We start from the raw sequence: 25,789 nt of genomic DNA on the forward strand, positions 1-25,789 counted from the left end.
CCTCTTGAGCAAGGGGTGAAAGGTTTTGGCTGACTAGGCTGTGTGGGAGCTGGCGGTTGACAATGGACATGAGGTTGTAGAGGCACAGGGCTGATCCTGTAGCACTGGGGAAAATGGCCAGTGCCAGCCAGTGCTCTGAGTAGTGGGGAAGGGGGGGTTGTGCCCTGGGTAATTTAAATCATAGAACCATCTCGGTTGGAAAAGATCTTCCAGATCACCAAGTCCAACCATTAACCTGAGCTACTGAGTCCCATCACCAAACCATGTCCCTTAGTGCCACATCCATGTCTCTCAAATACCTCCAGGGATGGGGCTTCCACCACTTCCCAGAGCAGATCATTCTGGTGCTTTCCATGTTGGTTGACCACCAGCTGAACATGAGCCAGCAAGTGGCCAAGAAAGCCAATGGCATCCTGGCCTGCATCACAGGTTTAGATTGAACATTAGGATGAATTTCTTCATAGAAAGGGTCATGCGCTGGAACAAGCCACCCAGGGGAGTGGTGGAGTTCCCATGCCTAGAGGTACGAAACATAAGAAATGTACGGACATGGCATGTAAGGGACATGGTTTAATGATGGGACTTGATAAGTCAGGTTGTTGGTGATCTGAAAGATCTCTTCCAACCTAGATGGTTCTGTGATTCTGAATCTCTTCCAGGTGCAACTTGAGGCCGTGTCCTTGCATCCTATAACTTGTCACCTAAGACACTGAGACCCACCTCACTGCAACCTTCTTTCAGATAGCTGTAGGTAGTGATGAGGTCTCCCCTCAGCCTCCTTTTCTCCATACTGAACAACTCCCATTCCCTCATTTGCTGCTCATAAGTCTTGTTTTCTGGTTCCTTCAGCAGCTTTGCTGCTCTTCTCTGGACACACTCCAGCACCTCAATGTCCTTGTACTGAGGGCTTCAAACTGAACAGGGTATTTGAAGTACAGCCTCATGAGAGCAGAATACAAGGGGACGATCACCTTGCTGGTCCTGCTGGCTACACTATTCCTGATGGAGGCCAGGATGCCATTGGCCTCTTTGGCCACCTGGGAACACTGCTGGCTCATATTCAGCCCAATGGGATCCACAGCCCAGCCCTGTTTGTGCTATTTCAGAGCAAGAGGGACAGTGGAAAACAAAAACAAACAAAAAAAAAAAGATGTGGAGGAAGGCATGGGGGAATTAATGGGATTTAAAAGGCTGGCGTTTAAGTGGCACAATGAAGACCATGGACAGAATGGTTTATCGAGGCAAGAGTGGTTTACTGAGGCAAGAAGGGTTTACTGAGGCAGGAATGTTTTCCTGAGGCAAACACACACCGCTGTGGCCCCACTCCATCCAGACGCCTTTACCAAACTCTCCCCACCACCCCCGCTCTCCCCTCATGGGGCCGAGCCATGGCGGCGCTGTGTGTATGTGGGGGTGGGGAGGGGTGCCGCCATGAGGGCGCTTCCCCCCTCTCCTTTCCCGGGGGGGGCGCTTCAAAAGCCTGCGCGCTGCGCTGCGCTCCCCCTCCATTTCCCCCCCCATTCCCCTCCCCAGCACCGGGCGGCGGCGGCTTGGCCTCGCCGGCTTGCCGTAGCGGGGCCGCCTTAGCGCTGCCTGCCTGCCTCCCTCCCTGCCTGCCTCTCTCTCTCCCTCCCTGCCTGCCCGCGGTGACTTCCGTGCGGGCGGCGCCGCCATGTCGCAGCACGGCCCGAGCGTCACGCTGTCCCTCACGCTGCCCATCACCTGCCACATCTGCCTGGGGAAGGTAACGGCCCCGCGGGCGGCCGCTGCCCTCCCTCGCCGCCCTCCCTCCCTCTCTCCCTCCTCAGCTCCCACCCTGCGAGGGGCCCGGGGGTGGGTGCGGGGCGGGAGGGGCTCGCTGACACCCACCCGGGGGGAACGGGGGGGAGGCTGGGCTCAGCCCCGCTGCGGGGCTGCTTGGGGGGGGGGAACTGGGGGAGACCCCGGCGGGAGCAGGCACCGGTGGGGTTACACCACCCCCACCCAAAAAAAATAAAAAATAAAAAAGACGGAATTTGGACGTAGTGCTTTTGGGGTGAAGCTTTTTGGTTTTATGGGAGGAGGGGGTATTCCATCCCAACAGGAGCTGGGATGCCGCGAGGCTCGCGTTTGGTCCCCGTGCGGTGTCGTGGAGGCCCAGCGAAACAAAGAAGAGGGGTGCAGGACCGAGTGGGTGTAGAAAGTGATGAGCAAAAATCGGAGCTGGCTGGAGGAAAAGAAAAGTTTTGATTTCCTTTCTCTGACCCGAGAGGGTCACAGGCATGGTGCTCATCTCTGGTGTCTGCTCGCGGTATGGGAGCTGGGCGCCGGGAGCCCCCCGAGCTGCCTGCGGGGCTGTCACCGGTTGCTTCTCGGAGCCTCCCCTCGTCCCTCACGGTCCCTTCGTGCTTCCTCCCTCTTCGCAGCACGCCTCATAAAACAAACCATCGATTGTTGTAAGGGCAAAAATAACCCATGTGTTTGTGTCTGTTATTTACCGTCCCTTCTTTTTTTGCCCCACGTGGGCTCGGCTCCGAGGCCTTTTCTGCTTGCGTGGTCACAGGAGTTGGGGAGGGGTGGATGTGTCAAGCAGACAGAGCACTGGCGGTGGAGGTGGTTGCACACCTCTGTTTCTCCACTGTCTTACCTGTGGCAGAGAGTGATGCTCTTGGCAGCCACGTTGACTCATTTCTTGGCTTTCCAATGGGACATGAGCAAGCAGGAATGCACTGCTGTTATCCCTTGTATTTATTTAATACAAATGGAGAGCATAAGTTTATTGTGTCTAATGCAGAGCGGATACTCCTCAACAAGGAGGAGAGCAAAATCAAATTGATAAGGTACTCAGTGTTAAATCTTATCTTGGTGGTTTTCAAAATAATGTCAGCGCTTCATAGCTTTGCTGTGTAGTCATTCGTCTTTTGCTATAGAGCCACTGGCTCTTCTCAAGCCTCATCCTTCCACTTCTCTTCTGGAGTTGACCAGGGACTGATGTAACTGAGTTTGTACTGGAAGAGATTTCCACACTCTTCTTTCATGGTATCTTGCACTGAGGTAATTTATTAACATTATGTAAGTGGATCTAGTGGTGACATCTCTAATGAAGGTCTTTGAATGCTTCTTTTTCAGTTACATTAAGTTTCAGTTTTGCCAAAGTTGGCTGCTTTGACTGTCCTTTTTACACACATCTTTGTGCATCACTGAAAAGCATCAGAAAAAGCTCTTCTCTTTTCAAGAGTAGGGCTGAAGAGGGGGAAAAAGGTTATTCAGTAAAATAAGGAAAAAAAATCACAGTTTTTACCAGCTTGTTGGGGGGACAGAAAGCAGAACAGAGGGATGACGTGTTCTAGTACTTCTGTGTTTTGTAGCGTGGGCTTCAAATTGAATATGAAGCCCACCCTCTTGCTATCTGCAAAACTTGCAGAGGATTGGTTGCAAACCAGGAACTATTCACTGTGCTTAGTGGTAAGTGGATAAAAAGAGGTAGTGAATAGAAACTTGTTCAGTAATGTCATCCGCTCGTGTTTAATGAAGCAGAGATCTTTTGGGGGGAGGAGGGGATAGAAAATATTAGATAGAAAATAGTTAGCGTGAACAGTTTATAAGCAATGGTTGCAAGGTGGGCAAATGACCATTTATCACAAGTGCTAATTGCTTGGATGAATTTCATCTTTGTAACCTGAATGTTCAATTAACATAGTCTGGGCTGGTGTCTAATGTAGTTGTGTTCATAATTAGCGAGGAGGTCAGCAGCTGGCTGCATCAGGCCTTCAGGTTGCCGGCTGCACAGTGACTGAAGGTCTCCTGTTGCTTTCAGTGGTGGTGGTGTGCTTCGGCTTGGGCCTGCAGTTCTGTGTGTGCTGAAAGCCCATGGGATATGTCCAGGGGTTTGTTCACTGGTGTCAGTGTGCCTGCTTTTTACTTTGCCTGCTCCTCACTTAATGCTGCTTAAAGGCCCAGAAGAGGCATGGATGTCTGCAGGATCTGATTTTGATCCAGGCGGGAACCACGTTGGGCGGGGGGGGAATTACTCAAATTCACCGAGCTAATCAAGTCTTCCTAAATAAGCTGTAGCCTTTCCAGTCATTATGGTCAATTGAGGAACTGAAAGGGTGCTGTAATTCAAGTAAAATGCTCTTTAGTAATGAGTGTGTCATGATCCCCACCCCCAGGCTTGTCACAGGCAGTGGCTCAGGGTGAGGGGAAGGGGCCCCCGGCCTCGGTGTTTCCTGATGACATCTCGGTAGCAGCTCCTGCTGCCGGGGCACGGATTGCTTTGTGTGGATTCTGAGCTAACGCACGTGTAAACCTCAGCCCTGAAGTGAAACGTGTAAATGCGTGTAAATCAGGAGCACTGTCCCCCAGAGAGTGATAAACGTGACTTACTATTTTGCTAGAGATATGGAGTAATCATTCACTTGCAAGAAGTGTATATCCACGTCAGGGTTGGGGTAACTGAGGGTCTCTTGCTCCCCTGGGAGGAGACCTGCACTCCTGAAATGTCTTTCCCTGTTTGGACTATTTTATGTTATTCTGCTCTGTACCCTATAATAGCCATCCATATAACTATTCTCATATAATGGCTGCTCCTGGGTTAAAAAAAGAAAAGAAAAAAAAAGACCAACTAGAGAAAAAAAGTTATTTTCTTCTTCTAGCTGCTAATGGAAAAGCTGGAAAAAGCTCTCTTTCTGGTAAAGAAAAGCAGTCAATAACAAGAATGTGTTTTTAATAAATGAAATTGTAATATTTAAATGTTTACAAAGCCTTGGTGTGCTAATGCTTGCATTAAACCCCCAAAAAGCCACTTTAATTAGAAGCAAAAACCTGCAGGTGCTTGGAGAAATCCCTTAGTCTCTGTATGCACACCTTCAGTAACTTTAGTTTCTGTTTGTGTACAGACAGTCCTTAGGCTCCTGTCCCACACACAAAGCAAAATGAAGAAGGAACTGACAGACCTGGGTCCTTATACAGATGTGTGTGTATCTCAGTGGTAAAATACTTGGTTTCTAGCTTGTACAACACAGTGTGTGGGCATGATTACTACAGGGCACATCTAATCCGTTTTCCAAGGTGGTTTTTAGCTGTCCTTTCCAGTTTCTTGATTCTCCCTGCCAGCGCTTCATTTTTCCTTCTTAGTTTGTCTGCTTTGCTGATAAAATGAGCAAGGGAAATCTCAAGGCTGGTGAGGGCTTTTCTTTTTTGAAGCTGAAAGGATTCGCATGAACGTGGGCTTTAACAGCTTCACAGGGGCCATGAAGCAGACTCTGAAGCAGAACACGCCTCTACCCCCATGAGTCAAAATATGTTTCTTGGGCAGAGATAGTGGTGGAATAAAAACAAATAATTACTTTTAAGGACCTTAACAGAGATACTAACGTTAAGCCTTGTGAGATTTGAGAGTGTATTACTATAAATTGTACCAGGGCACCTCAGTAAAGTGATGGTATAGGGAAAAGTTTTCTCTGTATCATATTTGGTCCCTCTATACGTACTTGAGAGGAACTGTGTCTGATTGCAATACTTAAGCTGCCCCATTCGTGGGTATTGACTTACTAGTAGCAATGCGTATCTAGCAGGAGGTTTGAATTAGTGATTGCTGGTTCATATTTCTGCTCTGTGGTTTTGGCCCATATCCTCGTTAGTTTATTTCCATGAAGCTGATTATGTGCAAGCTAGGGTTAATCGGCAATGCCACTTCAGTGGCAGCTCTTTCAAGGCAAAGTGCTGGTTGTTGCTTGGGGCAATCTCTCAATCCCTCGCTGTTGGGAATGAGTGAATGTGCACGTTTTGGTTCCTCCACAGAGGAGCTCATTTCACTGGTTGGCTGCAATTCATGGAGATGGTAGGATGAGGGAAGGGCTTCTGTCACACCGTGTTGATGAGCTCTGGGGATCAAGAATCTTTAGTTTTGCAAATAAAGTTATAGCTGTCATGTCACTAATAATAGGGAAATTTGGTGCTGTAAGTCAGGAGCCCACTTGTAGCCTGGGGAAACATCAGTGTCTCTTTCCTGCTGGAGATTGAGGCAGTATGTTTTCATACTCAATTACCTGAAAGGGTTTTTAAGTATTCATAGTGTCTTTCTGTTTGTTTGTTTTCCTTCTTTCCTCTCCTCCTTGATGCGGAAAGGTTCGTCACCCTGTAATCTGTGTGAACAACCACGTCTTCTGTTCCATTTGTATTGAAGTCTGGTTGAAGAACAATAATCAGTGTCCAGCTTGCAGGATTCCCATCACGCCTGAAAATCCTTGCAAGGAAATCATAGGTAAGGACAACTTTAGGCTTTGAAATAACTGATAGGATAACTTTAAGTTGTCCTAGTTTAAGTTGTCCTATTTAAGGACAACTTTAACAATAGCTGATAAGGACAACTTTAGGCTTTGAAATAATTTCTGATATTTACTGATGGTTGAAGTTTTCTTGGGTCCAAAGATGTCTGGATTTATTTTTTTTTAAAACCAGCCTCTGACTTTAAATCTTTATTAAAGTATACATAAGGTAAAAATTCCAGAGATGATGTGTATAATAACGGCTTGATTATTCAAAGGTAGCAAGCACCCCACCACTGTAATTATTATTTTCAATCTTAGTTGGACAGTGCCTTTTGCTGGAAGAAAGGCATCTCTCTTCAAATATCCTACCTGTATGTTGCAGCCTGTTGACCTAAGAGGACAGCATTTAGCTGAGAAATAGTGTGCTTAAATCCAGAACCTTGAATGCGCGTGTTCTTTTTGACTGTTGGTTGTTATTTGGGGATTGTTCACCTTTTGCTTTATTTTTTAAGAAAATGTGAAAGCTACAAAACTTGAATGAGGATATGAACTTCCCCAGGGTTGGAAAATAACTGGTATCTTGATTTGACATAAAATGTCACCATTGCTATTTGGTTCTAATAGGAAAAATATGTATGAATAGTCTTACTTTAGAAACGTATGCTGTCATGTGTTAAATAAATGTATGTGTGTTGGTTTTACGTCGCATTTTTTCCCCCTCCCTTAGATCTGTTTTAATAGTGTGGTCTTAAATAAGGCATGATTCTGTCAAGGATAATATGAAGTTGAAAAAAATTCAGATGTTGTATTCCTGCTGTGAGACAGGATTTTGACTTCTAAACATCACTAATAGATATTCCTGTCTAACCTGTTCTGAAAATGAAAGGTTGTAGTCTCCCATGGTGGTAGATTGGTCCAATATTAGCTGTATTTATAGCTGATATTATGAAAAGCACTACAAGCTGGATTGCTAAAATTGAATTGACTGAAAAAAAAACAACAATATTAGTTGTTTGTTTTTTTCCTTCTGTGCTGCTTTAGGAGGAACAAGTGAAAGTGATCCTATATTTAGTCCGACAGTCAGAAAACACCTACGTAAAACAAGGCTTGAATTGCTCCACAAAGAATATGAGGTAAGCACATGGGAGCATTGTGATTTCCCAGATGAACTACAACTGTTAAATTACTGTATGCAACTTGATCTTCCTGCTTTGAGTCCTGGTGTCTTTAATTTGAGCAAAGCCTTAAGCTGAATCTACGTGGAACTGAGCTGCGTTAATATCCCACCTTCTGGCTGAGGTTGGGGAAGGCATTTGCTGGTGGCTGAAGAGGTCCGGCAGAAGCCATGGTGATGCTCTGTCTAAGCTACAGGTACCCAAATGCAGCCAGTTCCAGAGACTGGAAATTCAACCCTAAGATACTATGGGAGCGTTTTCTTTATGCATATTGGGCATTGGGGTATTTGTTCTGTATTTGGTACAAAGACAAACATTTTCTGAAGTACTTTGCTATTACTTGGGGAGACTAAACCTCTTTTTAAAGAGAAATGCCCACTGGAATCCTCTGGTATAGGTTAACTTCTATTATTGTTGCTTTGTTGAATGAATGAACGGATGAAGGAATGCCTGGAAACCTCTCTGTTCTTCTGCTGGAAAAAAAAAATATCTTAAGATAAAAAGGTATTAATAAGGAATATGATTAGTTTGTCTTCTCAGTTATTGTTTCCGTAGTAGCAAGAGTGTGAAGTCACCGCACATTTTTCAAAGAAACCTGTCTCACAGCAAGGAGAATGAGAGAAAAGAAACAGACGCTGTATAAATATCCTTAATGCAAGGGAGGTGAGGGCTGCCTTACAACAAGTTTGCCTAGAGCTCAGTTTCTTTCATAGAGCGGTCATGAGAGGGAGGTTTCCTGTGTTTCTATTGAATCAACTCCAAAATGACACAGATGGACACAGGATAACATAAATGTCTTTAAAAGTGAATCTATTTAGAAATGGTTATTAATTTTTAAGGGGGGTGGGGAGAGTTTGATTTTTTATTTTGTGCAAATAGGCCTTGAATAAATACCATCATATGGTCTACTTTAATAATCTTACCCTGAGCAGTGTAAGTCTTAAGTTGGAGAACAGTGAAGAAAACATTTTCAGGATAAATTACTTTTTATCTCTTTAGCAACAGGCTTTTGAAGATTTTTGCTTCACTGTGGCTCCAGACTGACACAGCTAGTTGGCTTTGTTCTTTTTTTTTTTTTTTTTCCTCTAGTCTTTCCTGAAATGCTTCTACTTTTATGCAGCTGGAACAGCCTTTTCCAGGCAGTGCTCTGTCCATTTTGAATGTTGAGACTTTCAGCATCTGACCATGTGATGTTTCAGAATGGATCTCTCATATCGTTCTCAAATAACAGCAAATGAGTCAGCAGAGGACGACCTTAAGAATACTCTTTATACAGGAAACCTTCCCACAGAGTGCCCTAATAATAGATTCATGTTGCTGACTGCTTTGAAGCTTTTGGTCTGCCCGCCAGTTTGTTCAGGGTCCTTTATGTAGTCAGGGGATTCCCTTCACTAAAACCTTCACTATGCTTGAGTGTGCAGGTTGATTAAAATCCTGCCTGGAGCACAATACATAAGCATATTTAGATAGATGCGTAAGTAAAGGCATGCATCTGGGCTTGCCAGAGAACCCATGTTTCTAAAGTGCTGTAGGAACTTGCCAGTATTATTTAATTAATCTCTCACATTATTTTAATTCCTGTGAATTTCTGACATCTTTAGGATGAAATAGAATCCCTGCAAAAAGAAGTGGAAGAACTGAGAGGCAGAAATCTCAACTTACAGACACAGCTGAAATCTCTTCTGGATCCTACAGTGCCAGTTTCCTCTTGCCAAAATGAGGAAACTAGCCAGTCAGCAGATGAAGCAAGTACCAGTGGCCCAGAAACCCCAGAGGAATGGAGCAAAAAGCTGAAAGCTGCCAATGATATATGTGAAAAAGTGATAGATAATGTGGAAAAGTTGAAGGAGGTAATAAATACATCTTTTTCAGCTATCTGGCCATGTAATTTTTATGTTAGTTAAACGGGTGAGAGCTGGCATGACCTCTGGGTACTTCATAGATCTAGAAGAAAAGGGGGAAGAAATTAATTCCAGTGATTGTTGGTGTATCATAGTATTTCCATACAGTCTTTGCACGTGTCAGATGTTATTGCTTGTTCTAGTGAGCCTTGTATATGGCTCTTCCTCAACTCCAGTGTCACTCTATGACTGGGTAATTGGATTATAGTAGTGCTTGTCACCAGTATTGATGACCAGAATTTTCAGGCTTGCAATAATCTATATAATATATCTATTTTACAACATTCAATGGCCAAACGCAGTACAGTTGGCTGAGGCAGATTTTGCACTATTGCCCTCCTTGCTAACCAATATTTTTGGTGCAATTTGCTGAGACAGAGTAACTTGACCCTTTGACCGAAAATAGACAAGCTTCAGCATTTTATGACCCAAAGATCCTTTAGTGAAAACCTGCAGCTTTTTATACAACTTGAATGTAATAGAAAAGAAAACTTGGTGTTGCAGATGGGAGGGGGGGGGAGGGGTTGAAAACCCAAGTAAATAAAAATACTTTGCAAAATCTACCTATGGGCACAGGAAAAATCATGTTAAACATTGACTTAGAATGAAATTTCGAGATTAACTTGAAAGGGATAGGGTTCTTTCTTAAGAATTAGTACTGTTCGTTCCCTCTGCTAGACTCAAAGGTGCACATCGTAACATTCTGCCATTTTGTCGTTCTTAATGAGACACTTCTAGATTTGTGTCTGTGCAGCCTAAAGGAAATTCTGGTCCTGATTAGACTAATCTGTGCATGGTAAACACTAAAAATGAGACAAAGTAAACTGAGATTCCAAAATGAGCTTTTTTCTATAGCATGGCTAGACTATGGGCCTCAGCTTTACAGACAGGGACACAGCTGGCCTCAGGGGATCCCAGGAGCATCAGTCTAGTTGGCTAAAGGGGATTCACAGCAAGGAGTTCTTGTCTGTTGTCTGTTTTTTTGTTTTTTTTTTTTTTTTTTTCATTACATTAAACTGTACAATCTCTGTGGTGACAGGTTTATAATGATTTTTCCAAGATAGGTAAAAATAAGAATATATAGTGAAGACTGGGGCAGGGGTAGTGTGTGTGTGTGTGTGTGTTTTGTTTTGTTTTTCTCCAGCATAACCCCAGCAATAAAAGGGTTTTGTGTTTATGGAGTCTCTGATTTTGAATAAGATTTAGATACAAATAGATTGTTTAGATGAGTTTTAGGGATGAAAACTGATGCAGATACTTTCTTCCAATCTGTTTCCTGTTCAACAGCTGCTCAGTTCTGGAAGTACGTGAAGTCACTTGACTCTTCTTCTTCTTCCTGTCACTTTCTAAACCAGTCTATGTCAGGAAAGGAGTCAACTTTATCCTTTAGTGTCCTAGGGCAGAGACTCCCAATGTAGACATTGTAACGTTGAGTGGAGTCAGAGCAAATCCGACAGTGCTGGTACAAACCCAGTGGTTAGGAATATTAGATAAGTATGCTCACTGGTAGTGTGGTTGCATGAAGTCATTAATCTAGACACTGCTGCTTGCGGGGGGATTCCTTGCAGATCACTGGCTTGGAGGTCAGAGCACTCTATGGAAGGAGACCAGAGAAGTTGGGGTCTACCTTCCCGCGTGCCAGCTAGGTAACCTGTGTACCAGCTCTACACAAGTTGTGCAGTTTTCTCTTTCATTGTGTGGCTGAAGGAACTATGTCTCTGGAAAGAGAGAAAGGTCTTGGCTGTGGAGGCAAATGGTTTGATGCTCCTGGATTCTTAATACCTTCAGAATAGCTTTTCATATTTATTTATTTATTTATTTTTAATAATAGAGGAGTTGACGCTCAAAGACCCAGGGCCTGAGTTTACCCTTTCTATTCCTTCTATACCAGAAATCTCTACTTTTGTCTCTAGTAATATTGTAGTTTTTTTGTTTTGTTGATTTATTTCTCCTCCATTACTCCCTCCCCTCTCCACTGTCTCAGCCTCACTCGGGAAGGTTGCTGGGAATATTTTGATAAGTATTTAGAGTTTTCTGCCTCTCTTCTTGCAGTTTGATGCTTGTAACAAAGTACATTGCACTCACAAGCCCAGATAATCTGTATCATACATGATGTTTCCACTGCATACTAGAACTGAGACTGTGACTTACAAGTCCTGGATTGGTGGTACAGTTTTCAACATACGGAGACTGAGTAGACTATGAAATGCAAAGAGTTCATTCTACTTGTTAGGATGGTGGTGTTCGTAGTTCTGAAACACGGCAGCAGGAAAGCTTCTCTTTATATGAAGTACCTTGTTAACAAGAGCGTCTGTTGAACTGAAAAGAAGGAATTGACCTCAATTCAAGGAACGAGAAGGGTTCTGAATCAAGAGTCTTAATCAGAAAGTCCTGCAAGAAAGTGAAGAATGACTGCAAATAGCTTGTCATAATGGATTTGCATCCATAGGATAACTGCTTTGAAAACAACAAGCTAAAAAAAAAAAAGGGAAAAACAAACAAACAAACAAAGTAATCTTAATCTAATTTGGGATGGTGGAAGCTGTTCTACATTAGTTTTGCTGATACCTGCATGTTGTAATGTTAATGCACTTAACGTATTTAGTCATGTGGAAAAAAAAAAACATGGAATTGCCATTAGTACATCTCCTTAATGACTTTCTGTACTAACTAACATAGCTGTGTTTATTTCCCTAGATAGGACACTTGCAATGTATTTTGGGAATATAAATTAAAAATGTCTGTTCGCTATTCAGTTTTGCAAGCCATTTCCCATGGTGATTTTTAAGTGGTGTCCCTGTCTGAAAGGCTGTTTCCTGCCTTCACATTTCTAGTTCTGTCTCTTTAAAAAAAAAATCAGAAACAGCTTGTCCTATAAATATTGGAAGTCATTTCTATTTTACTGTATACTGATTTTTTTCCTTTTCTTTTCCTTAGGCAAATAAGAAACTGAGCATGGAGAACAATAGCCTTTTAAGAGAGAATTTGCGACTAAAAGCTGAAGTTGATAGTAGATCACCCCAAAAGTATGTGAATATTTTAAAAGCTTCTATATTTTATTTATAGACTCTTTAGCTGTTGTAGGACTTTAACTTAAAACTATGGTGGTGTACATGGCATTGCATATGTGTCTCAAGGTAGACTTTGGAGTTTTTATCCTCACAGACTTGAGTGACAAATGCAACTTAGAGAATAGTGGCAAGTCTGCGGTGAAGGAATATGCACTGGCTACAAATGCTGTTGTGTTATCTGGCCAACACTGGAGAAATGGATTTATTGAATTCTACAGATAACTTATTTTTTGTTATTGAGAAATTTCACTTAAATTTGACATCCTTTTGTCAATGCAGGTTTGTTACTCTGTAGAGGTTCTCATTGTTTGCATTTGGTTTTGTTTGGTAACTTGGTTTTCTTCCTTTTGCTGCCTTCAGGGTTTGTTTTGTGAACTTAGACTTCTCATTCAAGGAGTGTCCCTGACAGTCTTGTGCCTGGGCAAGGCATGCAAAATCAGGCTTATGCAGCATGAGGACATCATTCCCAGAGCTGACATCTGTGTTTGATGTTTCTAAGTAGCGAAAACATCAACAACAATTACCTCAAAAAGCAGAAACGTTTCCATACTGATTACAGCTGTGTACTAAGGTACCCCCCCTTGGAAGTACTTTGTAAAGCAAAGTGATCACATTTTTAAAGTTCTGTCTTAGGAAGATAAGAGCGATTTTGGCCAAAGTTTTATACAGTGCTTTTGGGGAATGGGGGTGGGGGGACATCCTTCATAATGTGAGAGGAGAGCTCTGTGGGTTTCGATCTAATTCACAGCTAACTTGCTGGAAGATGAAATTCATCCTTACAGAGAGCTTCCTTGTCAGACTGTTTAAGACCCCAGGAAAGCAGATGCATGATCCTTGTGCATGTGATGTTAAATGTATAAAGGTACATTTTGACCTGATGTCCCCTAGTAAGGGTGATAAAGTACTGCTAAAGGTCTTGGCAGTGGAAAGGGATTCAATGGCAACAAATACCTTTCTCCCATAAGGCTAGAGAGTGAGATGGCAAGGATGGGAAACTTATTAATAGATGCAACCAAATAAATCCTAGAAAAGAAGAGCCAAAAGAAACCAAATCATCTACCTCAATTCTGTTTCAATAAGGTCAGGTAAACTCCCCAGTGGAAGGAATTTCAGTTTCTTCTACCTGTACCGTCCTGTTGATCAAAAAAATCAGATGTGAAGGGAGGGTGAACCAGACTTTGCAGACTGGTTATTTTACCATCTTTTGCCCATGCAGCATAAAAGAATAGCTGATGATTTTCCTCTTTAGAAGCACAGATAGAATTAAATGTTATTAGAAACTGGCCATAACTAAGACCTGGTTTTGCAACCCAGACGCCTAGTTGCATTCTTCCTGCGTGTTGGGAATGATTTTGCACAAGGTAACTCCAGAACTATGCATGGAGATTGGGAGAACATGAGTTGGATCAGGCTTTAACTGGCTCAGGAATGGTTTCTACACTTCAGAAGTTTAGACAGTTGCATGCTTGTACCCTGCTTCAGTTATCTTCAACTTTGGTGTACCACAAGAATTTAAGTATACGCAAGGAAAAAAAAATATCTTGGAAGAAATCCTACAGCATGTTAAAGTTAGTAATTTTGATGTTCCCTGTCTATACCCGTTCAGTCCTAGTCTTGTCTTCTAGAATGAATTCATCCAACTCTTCTAGGTCTGTGACTTAGGATGGAAAGTAAGCTTCTGATTTATTTGGTGTTGCTGTATACTCTAAGGTCTCTCCATTGCCTATGGATTTCTGAAGCTGTGATGCTTAGAGCTGGGTACAGCATTCCAAGTGAAGGTTCGGTAGTACTGACTTACAGCAGAAAAACTGTCCCGTCCTTATATCTTGCAGTACCATTTTTGTTGTTTCCTTTTATTTGGCATTTCTAGCAGAAATGCCCAGTACCAGTTCTGCTAAATAGCTACTTTAAAAGTTAAACCAGTACCACATTTTGCACTTCTGCTGCTAACGTCCCCTTACAAGTGTGGGACTTGACCTGTTTACTGGCTTTCTTCAGGCCGATGGTCTGATGCTCACGTCAAATTTTAAACAGTTGTTTTGAATTCTAGTCCCATGGTAGGAACTCCATGGAGTCTAGGGACTCTATTACAATTCAAACATGGTCTCTACCGTATTTGTTTGGTTACCATATTTTATAAATTCATTCTTTGATCCTTATGGTCATTAGTCTAGGCAATATCTAGATCAGACCTAACATTGAGACACTTTTGAAATGTTCTTCCAGTTCTGATGTCAAACTTTGATAACTAATATTTATAAGACTTTTAAACTAAGCTTTACATCCTGAATAGTTGTTGCAGTAACTTAGCCTTGCCTAAGAAATCAGAATGTAAGGCATTAACATCAGAACCCAACGATGTCATGTTAGTTAAACTTCTCTGTGTGGGTGCACTGATTTGCAAATTGCATTTGGTTTTGGTGCACTTCATTCATTGTTCAGATGGTAAATTTGGGGAATACATTCTGAATGGATCTCTAGTACAATTTAAAATAGCTACTGAATTACATCTTTGTAATTTAATGTCACCACCATTCCTTCCTTCATCATATTTCTTAGCTTTGAATTGCCAGGTAAGGATTCACGTTTAAACAACTAGCTAGGTAACTGACTAATACTTGAATCAAGTGATTTGGGAAAGGGTTTGTCAGTATTCAGTTTCCTTATCCCAGAGGTAACACATTTTCTGCATAATGACACTGGAGCTAATTATCATAATTTAAATAATTTTAATAGGCCTTGCTTTATAGCAAAGGAAACTCTGATAGCAAGTGAAAGATCCCTTTGTAACATGGATTTTACATCTGACATCACAGGGAAAGTATAGTTAGCCTTCTTCAGTGGCTAACTGAAGAAAAAAACTTTCCTTTTATCATAATCTTGAGTTGTTTTTTCTTTGATTATCCATTGAAACCTGCTGAAAAATATCATGTATGTCATTGCTGCAGGGTCAATCTTATTGATGGGGGGTTTATGCATTTTTTTTAATAGACGTTGGTCATTGATTGGGGTTTTACTCTTCTATTTACTTCCTGAAACATTTTTGAGAATAATTCCTCAGACCCAGAGTTTAATTTTTGAGCAAAACATATAGAAAGGCAAAGATGTATACCAAACCATCATGAAGTTGGGACATAAGCCTGAAAAGCAAGTAGAGGTAAATTTCATGCTCTGATTCTTACCAGAAACCTGTGCTAATCTCCCATTTCTCAGGCAGATCAGATTGTTTGGTAGTTGCTTGCATGCTCTTTACTTGTTCTTTCTCCAAAGGAATTCTCTGTGACTTCTGTTTTTCTGGTACAGAACAGGAAAACTTCTAAAACTTAAGTTTTGCAGGATGATTAAGCCCTATGACTTCCAGCTCTACTTAAAATAGAAAACTGTTAGGTCCATTGGCAGAGCACAGTGGATCTAAAAGCATTTTTGGCAAAAGAGTGTTTGCTTTTTACCTGAAGGAAAATAACTAGCAAGTCCATCCACTCCAGGGTATAGCGTATTTTATGAATGGTTAGATTCAAATTAGCTTGAATCAGACTCCTAGGCTTCCTAGGAGCCTTTCCCCTAAATATTTAATTTCTTCTGCCAGTTAAAATCCCAGTATGAAAAACAGTCTGTAACATGCTGAAAATTGTTGCATTATGTCTTTTTTTAAATTATTTTGTGGTTTTTGTTTTTTGTTTCCCCCTTCTCCAGTTATATTATTTTTCTTGTCTAAATTCATGACTTTGGGTATATGCACGCCAAAATCTTAGGTTGTTGACTCTGTAGGTCTTACGTGCAATGTCCAGTTTTTATTCAATTCAAATATTCCCACTCATGCCAGGCTACTCAATTCAGTCTGTATTTCACTGAGCCTACCAATAAGCTTCTAGTAACCTGTGTCCTGCATGCAGGTTTCTATCTTCCTAGATAGAAACCTGGGCTACTTTCTCAATCTCCCTGCAAGCTGGCTGTCCCAGAGGAGTGGCTATTTTCAAAGACCAGCTGCAGTATTGTCTTAGAAGTAAATAGGAGAAATTACTGTTCAGTAGCCTTGAGAACAACTTTGAGTTCTTGACCCATAGCACTAAAATGTAAGGAAGCACTTAGTCTAAGTAAGATTTAAACCTGGAGTAGATGTGTGTTGGTAAGGATGTTTAGATGTTACTTGGTTCTGTGGGCTTTCTGCTGTATTTGTGGAGTTTTTGTTTGGTTGTTTTATAGTAATTCTGAGGTAACCTCTTCTGGCTTATGGCATTCACCACCCTGCTGCTCTATGGTTGTCCAATAAACAGCGAAGCTCAGTCTTACTCGTGATGTGAAGGAAACGAACTTTCCTGGCATCCAGGAGAGAATTTGTGAGATGTCTCCAGATCAGTTTATACTCTTTGAACGGTGCTATGAAGAATATTTACTGGCTACTATCTGCCCACTTTGAAAAGAACTTGCTTTCCTACAAGCTTAGGAAATTAGCTCTGGCAAGAGTTTCTCTTGCATCCTTCAAGGAGGAGCTATTGCCTATGTTCTTCTGTCATCTTTTCTGCAGAATGGAAAGCAGTAGTAGGCTATACCCAGGGCTTTGTATTAAATGCAACCAAATTCCTTTACTGATCCATTTTTCTAGATTCAGATCTGAAATAGAGCAAGATGCTTGAGGCCTATCTCTCTTTCTATTTTTTTCTTGTTAGGATAAAGCTGTCTAAAAAAAAAAGCTGTTTGTTTGTTAAACATTCCTGTATTGATATTACACGCTGCTTTAAGGAGATTGCCTACAGCCTGGCACGTTGTCAAGATGTTGCTGCAGATTGCCTTTCATAGCTGCTGTAGAGATTGCAAAACTCATTCTTGTCCAGCTGCATCTGGTACATGATGCTCTTCACAGAAAGGCTGTAGAACACAGTATTGCTTTGATGTTTTGCTGGATTTCCTAGCTTTCTTCCCTTCTTAACAGCAAAATCCAAATGAAACGTGTACTGAAAATATGGGACTGGGTTTGGATGCACGCTCTGGCATTGCCCTAATTTCAATCTGTGACAAGCACTGGCTGTACATTGTCACTTCCCAGCCTTGTTTCATTTGGTGGATGAATCATGCTCATGTTTCTGAGCCTCAGAGCATTGCACAGTCTGGACCATCAGGTGATTAAAACTGGAGAATCATCTGCCACGGTATCCTTAAGATTTCAGTCTTTTTCATATATGGTTATATAGGAAAACTCTGGCTGCAGTTGCTTGCTGTACGGAAAGAGGAATGTTTATCTCAGTCTGTGTGGTTTTAAAGGGGGTTCATATGGAGTTAAGGTCTAAACTAGACAGGGTCATAGTCCGTGGTCACTGATGTGTGTAAACAAAACCCTAAAGGTGAATTTGTGAAACCAATAGATAAGGAGAGAAGAAACAACCGAAGAAACTTGATCTCTTGTAGGTGAGAGACTACTAAACTTTCCAAACTGTTTCTAAATGGACATCTTCAGGAGTATTTCAAACATAACTGAGGGAGCAGCTGTGGGATAATGAAAGAAGGCTGCTCGAGTGTTGTAACTGTAATGTTAGTTGTTCTTGTGCACTCATCTGACTGCTAATTTTCTGATTGGTGGTATCAAGCTAAAATACTGTTGGGGCAAGGTGAAGGACTTTGACTGAGGAAAGGCCCTGAAATACAGGATTTAGGTGCTCATCTAGACATCCAGTGTTACTTCAGGTGCTGTAACATATCCAGTACATTCGTCCAGGGCTGGCAGATGTGGTACAGGACCTATAGCAGATCGTATTCTCCCAGAGTGACAGCTGAAGGCCAGTAGTCAAGTAAAGGACCTTATGTCATGGGCTGCCAGTGCTAGAGGATCCAAATCCCAGCTGAAATGTATTCATTTACTTTGAGTGACAACTAGTTTCTCTGGACTTTCCATTTTTTCTAGAAAGGAGGTACTTGAAACAGATGTAGTGAGATACAAACTCACTGTTCAAGGGATATGACTGAAGAACAAGTCCACAACATTGGAAATATTGTGGAGAGTATGAAACGTGCTCTTTACCACGTGCGCTGAATAGCTGAACTCCTACTGATGGATGTCTGTTCTTGTTCCCAGGTGTGAAGTGGTTCAGATACTTTCAAGGAAAACAATTTATCTGGAGTGCCAAGCCAAAATTTCACTTATTTTCATGTAACTGTTGTGTGTTTTGTTTTGTTTTGTTTTAATTATTTCTACCATCAAGCTATAACTCTTTGACTATGACACAGCTCAATGTACATCCAAAGGAAGAGGAAATCACTCAAAGTGGTTTTGTTAACAGGATAGGGAGGATTCTGGCTTCTTTACCCAAAATGTGCGTGTCTTCTAAACTGTTAGCTGACCTGCCAGAACAGTCACTAAAACACCTATGTCATCCTCTTGTCTAGAGTAGTTGGTTTAAATATGTGCACTGTAATAAGTCTGTCTTAAAAATCAATGTCCTTGAAAACTTGGGAGATAAATGCATGGAAGTCTCAAAGCAGGAACAGAAAGGAACTACTGCTCTGGTGTTTAACTGCAGAGGTAACTGTTTGTATTCGGCATGTCAGCAGCTCCATTTCTGAAAACCAAAATTCCCAAGCACATCCCTCTACAACAATTAACATATTAGTAATGCTGTTTGGCTTTGAACAACATCCTGCACTTTTTTTTAACCTGAGGACACTTGTTATAAAAGTTGCACTTGAGAATACAGTGCTTCCTCCTCGTAAGCAAATCTCAGGCTGTCACTAATGCTATTTGCATTAAATAAACATATTACACCATTCTTCCATTAAATAGGAGTTGCCAGGTATGCATATAAATGTAAACACGTTCAATTTGTATGTCAAAATGTGTGTTACAGCAGACCCCAGAAAGTCTTGCTTATTCTACATAAGCATGTTTCCTTGTCTCTTAATCCAGCTGTGTTTTTACATCATTTTTATATCCTTTATTGAGCAGTACAGGTTCACACAGCAGTAAGGCTGTGTGAACAGGCCCCTTAGAGAAAGGCAAAATAAGTACTTCTGGATCTCTAGGAAGCAAGAATAACCTTGCTTGGGCCTGGCCATGCCGTAGTGGCTATCTCACTCAATGTTTTAAACCAAAATCTGAGTGAATTAAAGGGGGGAATAAGTCAAAATGTGTTGCGTGTGAGGATGCTTATTTCATTGTAAACCCCCTCTTCACCTGTAAGTGCAGCATTCCTGAACTCGCTGTGATTCTGCTTTTATCTGGTTTCATATGGGGAAAGCTGGTAGGCTGGTACAACTTTTCTTCCACTTCCCCTCTTACAAGCAAACAGAAATGGAGAAACTTCTGCAATGAGAGGAGAAAGCTTGTTACACAGAGTGAGCAAATGAGAGAAGGCCTACTTTCATTTTTGCCAAGACAAAGATAATTGGGTAGAGATAATTTGTGATTCCTTGCCGTGAGAGTTCCAATCAAGTCAGCTTCTTCTGGGGGCAAAAATCTTAGAACATCAATACTCATAAATATAAAACTATTCCCTTGCATTTTCGTACCTGCACAGCTGTGAGTAGCAGATACCAAAACTCAGTGGAACTTGGACTGATCTGATTTAAAAAGTGGTCTAGTAGCAATTCTGTGAAAGAACTGACTGGGACTGTGGTGTGGATCTTTCCCACCACTAAGTTGCCCACATCAAAATCTTCAGAGTCCTTTAAATATGCAGAAGCAGCTGAACAGTGACATACATCAGTAGGTCTGGTCGCTCATGCCCGACTTGTTCAGGGCTTGTGATACTCCTTATTTCTTTCCCTCACTGTTGGTTTGACCACATTGCAGTTGTCAGCATTGAGCAGTCTCCTGCTACTTCAGGCTTAATTTAGTTCCTTGCTGGAAATGCTTACACAGACTTATGGATATTTCACCAGCATAGCCATGGGCCACCGATAAACTTCCTTCAGACCTCATTGGTCTAAAGGTTGCAGTGGGAGCATCTCGTGAAGGGGTAAGGGGATAAAATGAGGAAGTTTGTGGAGGAAATGGAGCAGGAATTCCCTGTGAATCTGAGGGATGCTAAAGGAGGAATAGACAGAGAGAAAAAGGGTGGAAATAACCAGGCAGTCTTTGTGCTGGAAGAGTGAATATAAAGCTGTGTTGTAACACAGGGCTGCAAGGTGGAAAGTGAGTGTTAGGTTAAGCCCAAATACAGAATTGTCATTTCTTTGCGATATAAAACCATGCATGTCAGAGTAATAGGGTGGCTGCAGGTCTTTCCCTCCTTCCTAATAACACCAGAACTTTAATTGTTTTACCTTTCTGTAAATTGAAAGTCTTGGATGGAGCAGGAAATTCCCTGGTGCCCACCTGTCAGTGACAGGTTAGAATTAGTCAGGGCATATAGCTGAAACCTTCACCTGCCCTCTGGGGAAGGTCAGTCTTGAAAGCTGGTGGAGGATGGGGGGGAAGATAAGTCTGTATCTTTGCAGCTGAAAGTGTGCTCAAGCTGGAAGCCCCACAAGCACACAACTTTCACAAACCACAAGTGGCAGGTTTATTGGAGTGGAGTGGAGGAAGAAATTACATTGTTCCAGTTGTAAAGCTCAAAAAAAAAAAAAAAAAAAAGTAGCTCTGAAGTAAGTGGGAGTACCCACTTGTGATGGCCAAGGAAAAGCCGTATATCTAACAGGAACACAATTGAAATGGTCTGCATAAGTATTTAAACCACCTCAAAGGACTATTGCAATTTCTGAACTTCGTATTGGCATTTTGTATTTGACAAGGTGACATTGTGTAGGAAATGTATTGTAAAACAGTGCTGTACTGTAGGAAAATGATTGAATGTAAATATTTCAAGATGTGGACCACTGTTCAAATGTTATCATAAATCTTTGCCATTGTTTTAGGGGATAATTCTTCATGCATATTTGAGTTGAATTGATGGAACCAGTCCCTGGAAGGGTAATCTGCTTGTTATTGCCTTACTACCACTAATAGTTTAATTTTGGCTTTTCAGGTATTCACTGCAACCTATACATTATATATGATGATTTATTTATTTATTTTCTTAATTAGCTAAGAAATACAGTTCTCGCTTTTATTTTCAAATTTAACCAGTTTAATAGCTTTGTTCTTTCTTTACGTTAACTTGAAAAGCATGTCCTTTTCCAGCTTAATGTTTTTTGTTGTTTGTTTTTTGTTTTGTTTTGTTTTTTTTTTTTTTTACTACTTGCAGGTTTGGTAGGTTTACAGTAGCCGCACTTCAGTCCAAAGTAGAACAAAGCGAACGTGAAATGAACCGTCTTAAAAAGGCACTGGAAAGAAGTGATAAATACATAGAAGAAATGGAGTGTCAGCTTTTACAGCTGAAAAATGCAGGTGAAGGAACCCAGACCATGAGTGCTGTTAGTGAGAGAGCTCTTTCTGCAGAAGCTAAAGGAACTGAGAGCAGTGAAGACACGACGTGTTTGAAAACCCAGGTTGAGGAGAAGAAAGCTGTGACTACCGGTCAAAGTTCTGACAGCCTCGAACAGCTGTCAGGTGACGGAACGTGTTCAAGCTCTTCTAGTCAAGATGGTTCAGCTGGTTCAAACAGCCAGTGTGTCCCAAAGAAGGAGCTATTTCCAGGATGTCAGGGAGCTCTCCTGGATGAGAATACTACAAATATGGATACCTCCTTAGAACAGCAGTGGAATAAAATTGAGGAGTGTACCCCATATAAGGATGAAGAACTTTATGATCTTCCAGCACCATGCACTCCGGTTCTGTCTCTCAGTCGTCTTCAGCTGAACACTCCCGATGGAAAAGAAAACGCAGGGAAACCGTCAACGTTCCTGAGAAAGCTGAAATTTGAAGAATTTTGTGACACTTCAGATGACTGCAGCAAAGATTCTCCAGAGCACAGCACAAGCAGTGAAAAGAAGATGGACTGTTTTACTATGGGAAAATCAGGGTTTTGGGGGACTTGCCCAACGAACTTTGCTGAGAACTTAGATTTTGATGAATCAGCGCAAAATTCAGTAGCTGGCCAGTCAGCTGAAACATCAGCAAAGTCCAGCGATAAAGCAAGTTCGTGCTTACCTAAAAGGCTGCATACTCTCTGCTCTTCTGAAATGAATCGCACAAGAACCTCCAGCGAGACATCTATGGATGCCGCCTACCTCGATAAAATTTCCGAGTTGGACTCGATGATGTCTGAATCAGACAATAGCAAAAGTCCTTGCTATAATTTTAAGTCCTCTGATCTTGATAATTCTTCAAAGTCAACGGAGTGCTCTAAGCTTCTGAATGAAACTGAGAAGAAACTGGAAGGGATGAATGAGGAACAGAGCATGAAGTGTTCGGAGACGAGCGATCTACCAGTTGACAGAGCTGGATGGAAACCTGCTACGTTTTCCATCCTCTCCCCATCTGGACTAGATATGAATGACCACTTCCCACTTTTTACGGGCCAAAACGTAGCAGCTAGTGAAATCAAGCCTCCGAACTGTTTATTTCAAAGAGAGTTTTCCCAGAGTTTACTATTCAGTAACTCACAGAGGCTATTTGAGGAACAAAAGTTTGGTTCGTGCTTTTTAAAGATGTCATCTGACCTGCACACCCAGCTTAATCCTCCTTGGGTGCCTTCCTTTATTTCTGAAAAGAAAAACAAAAATATCAGTCAGTCAACCAAGAGGAAAATTCAGAGCAGCCTTTCTAGCGCTAGTCCATCAAAAACTACCAAGAACTGACTCTGTGTGGAAATCAAATGCGACTCAAAGTTGTCAACCTGCAAACGTTTAATATTTACCAAGTGAACTTCATTTTTAATGACTTTCATGCAGTCTGATCCTGCCTTTTTCTGGCTAAGTGTAAACTGAACATTCCCTTGCCCATTGCAAGGCCTTCCCTAGGGAAGAACCATTCCAGATCTGCTTCTTTGGCTGGAAATCATGTTTACTTGGAATTTTTGTGGGATTTTTTTTCTTTACCTTTTAAGTTTTCAGGTATCATGATCTTCCAGTTGTGAGCACAGTGAATGGCTCCGTTGAACAGGACAGTTTTAAGTGGTCTTGTCAAATCCATCACTTATGTAAGAACTTGTTTTAAAGGTTACATTTTCCATTCCTAAAGATTACATTTTGTGTGTGCAAGGCAGCTACTGGCTATATATCCTATGGATTCATGAAATTGCTATAAAACAATGTCAGTTTTGCCATAAAACTTGCCTCCAAGAGGAAATGTTGCTGCTTTGACTGTTTCATAGCACTGTACTGTACTGAAACTATTGTTTTAAGTGGGTATAAGGTAGCAGTCTCTTTCTTTTCAGGGTTACACTACTTCAGTTAGAAAACGTTGCTTCTTTAACACTGCAAACATGGCTTGTATTTTTTGAAGTTAAGCACAATTTTTAATTTAGTTCCCAAAAAGTGTTGTTATTCTAAACGTGTTCAGTATGCCTATGTAGACCACGAAAATGGGTTTGTATGCTAATGACTTGTTTACCTAATGTGCACTGAACATTTTACATTAATACTGTACCATTTTACATTAATACTGCATGCTTTTCTATGTGAATTGAATAAAACATGTTATAAGCACTGTAATCCTTGATGTTGTCTCTCAAATATTGAATTAGCAAAAAAAAAAAAAAAAAAAAAAAAAGAAAAACTTCTTTTTGCATGATTTGGAAAATATCTGAGTTTTTTTATCGAACACAAATGTGAGCTTATTCGCGAAAAAATTCCCTTTCTCCTCCTTATTAGATGTATTAACCATTCTGGTGTCAGCATCGATACAGTTGATGGAAATGGCTTTTGTCCTCTCTGGAGGTGACTCTTCCACGAAGTATTGCATAGGTCAACATAATGTGAGGGCCTACTACAGGCAAGAGACCTAATTAAGCCGCAGAGCAAAATTGGTTTCTTTGCATTATTGTGTTTCAAGGTTTTTGTTTGTTTTGTTTGTTTTTGTTTTTCAGGGTGAGTATTTTTTTTTTCCTAAGGGCATGTTTAACTGTAAGATAACTTTTTTTTTTTTTTTCCCCTATATGTATAGGCATTTGCTGGCATTTTTTACAAGCAGACATCCTCAATTCATCAATACGTATGATATGAAAAATCTATACGCTGCCTTTAGTCCCCTTGCAGAGTGATAGGCACTGGGAAAATTTCAATAGACTGACTCTTTTGTAAAGTCTTGTAAGCAGTTTGACCAGGAATTACATTTCATATTGCATGAATGTGTGCATACATTGCAATCAGGGTTTTTGTTTTGAAGTGGGACTCTTTTTTGTTTGTTTGCCTGTTTGTTTTGTTTTTGGAGAAATAAAATTACCAAAAAATCATTCAGGCCATACATGCAAGGTATCTTTCCTGGTGACATGCAGTATGACATTGTGCTTTTTGTATACTACTTTCCACAGTGTACCACCTGGATTTTAATCTTTGAAGAAAAATCTAGTTATTCTGTTTTAATTTAGGTTTTTATTTTCACTTTTTCTGAAATAAAGGAGCATCCTTAATAAACATCTGGACATGAGCTGATACTTAAGCCAGTTTCACTAAGTCAAAAGATGCTGCCTTGATTTCACCCTTTCAGGGAAGAGGTGAGGGTATCTCAAATACATTTCTAAAATATCTTTATATTGCTAAACAATCAATGTAAGTGTTAAGGTCACTATTGCTTCACTGTGGTTTGGCAGGATGCGTTGCAGTGGTTCATTGTGTACTTCTTCAAAGAAGAATTGTATACTTCTTCAAAGGTAATTTTCAGAGATGAGAATATGAATACAACTGATACATGTGAAATCAAGCTAGAATAAAGGAAAAAGCTTTTCTAATGCTACTTCCTAGTCTTTTGGTCAGGAACACCACTTATGGGCTTGTCCTTCAAAATGAGCATTTTAGCTTTACATGTCAGGCAACTGGATAGATGAAAAAGAGGAGCCTAGGATTAGGAAAAATAAATAAATCTGAAGGTCACGGTCATAAACTTTATATCTCATTCTCAAGCAGAGACAAAGAGATGTTTGAGGACAAGTTCTGGGTTTCCATTTGCTCGGGGATGGTAACTTCCAGCACTGTGGCAAGGTTTAGTATTGTAGTCTATAACTGGCTGTTTCCCAACTGTGCTCGCTCACACTCAGATTTCAAATCAGCGAGTAGGTTGTGACTGCATCCAGTGCTGTAAGTGGGAGCTTTTTGTATTTCATGACTTGTGAATCTTAAACATATCTGAATTCTTGTATCTTAATCTTGGTTATGTTTGTTTGTTTATTTTGTTTTAAAACAGCAACCCCACTGTAAATTCTGCATTTTATTTTGGTTAATGTAGATTGTGTTCGTTTTGGCCTAAAGTTTGGCAGAGTAGTTGGTGCATTAACAACTTCAAAAAATTAGCTCTATGTAATGACAGAATGGGTTGGCTTGGAGGGGACCCTTGAAGATCACCCTGTTGGATCCCCCTGCTGTGG

At 41.1% G+C, this 25,789-nt stretch overlaps 1 protein-coding gene across 1 annotated transcript; it reads left to right on the forward strand.

Annotated features, from left to right (window-relative positions):
* The first annotated feature begins 1,631 nt into the window (after positions 1-1,631).
* Positions 1,632-24,293, forward strand: OBI1 (ORC ubiquitin ligase 1). Its single transcript, XM_032204034.1, has 6 exons — positions 1,632-1,744; positions 6,109-6,244; positions 7,293-7,384; positions 9,028-9,276; positions 12,265-12,353; positions 21,572-24,293. Exons 1-6 carry the CDS (start codon positions 1,673-1,675, stop codon positions 23,064-23,066), a joined length of 2,133 nt encoding a protein of 710 aa, XP_032059925.1. The 5' UTR covers positions 1,632-1,672; the 3' UTR covers positions 23,067-24,293.
* The last annotated feature ends 1,496 nt before the right edge of the window (positions 24,294-25,789 follow it).

Source organism: Aythya fuligula, chromosome 1 (genome assembly GCF_009819795.1).
Source record: "Aythya fuligula isolate bAytFul2 chromosome 1, bAytFul2.pri, whole genome shotgun sequence".
In the NCBI taxonomy this organism is placed as follows: domain Eukaryota; kingdom Metazoa; phylum Chordata; class Aves; order Anseriformes; family Anatidae; genus Aythya; species Aythya fuligula.

Coding starts and splice junctions, on each gene's coding strand:
- OBI1 (XM_032204034.1), top strand. CDS start 1,673: ATGTCGCAGCACGGCCCGAGCGTCACGCTGTCCCTCACGCTGCCCATC. Junction 9,277..12,264: donor ATGTGGAAAAGTTGAAGGAG/GTAATAAATACA, acceptor TCTTTTCCTTAG/GCAAATAAGAAACTGAGCAT. Junction 12,354..21,571: donor GATAGTAGATCACCCCAAAA/GTATGTGAATAT, acceptor TACTACTTGCAG/GTTTGGTAGGTTTACAGTAG.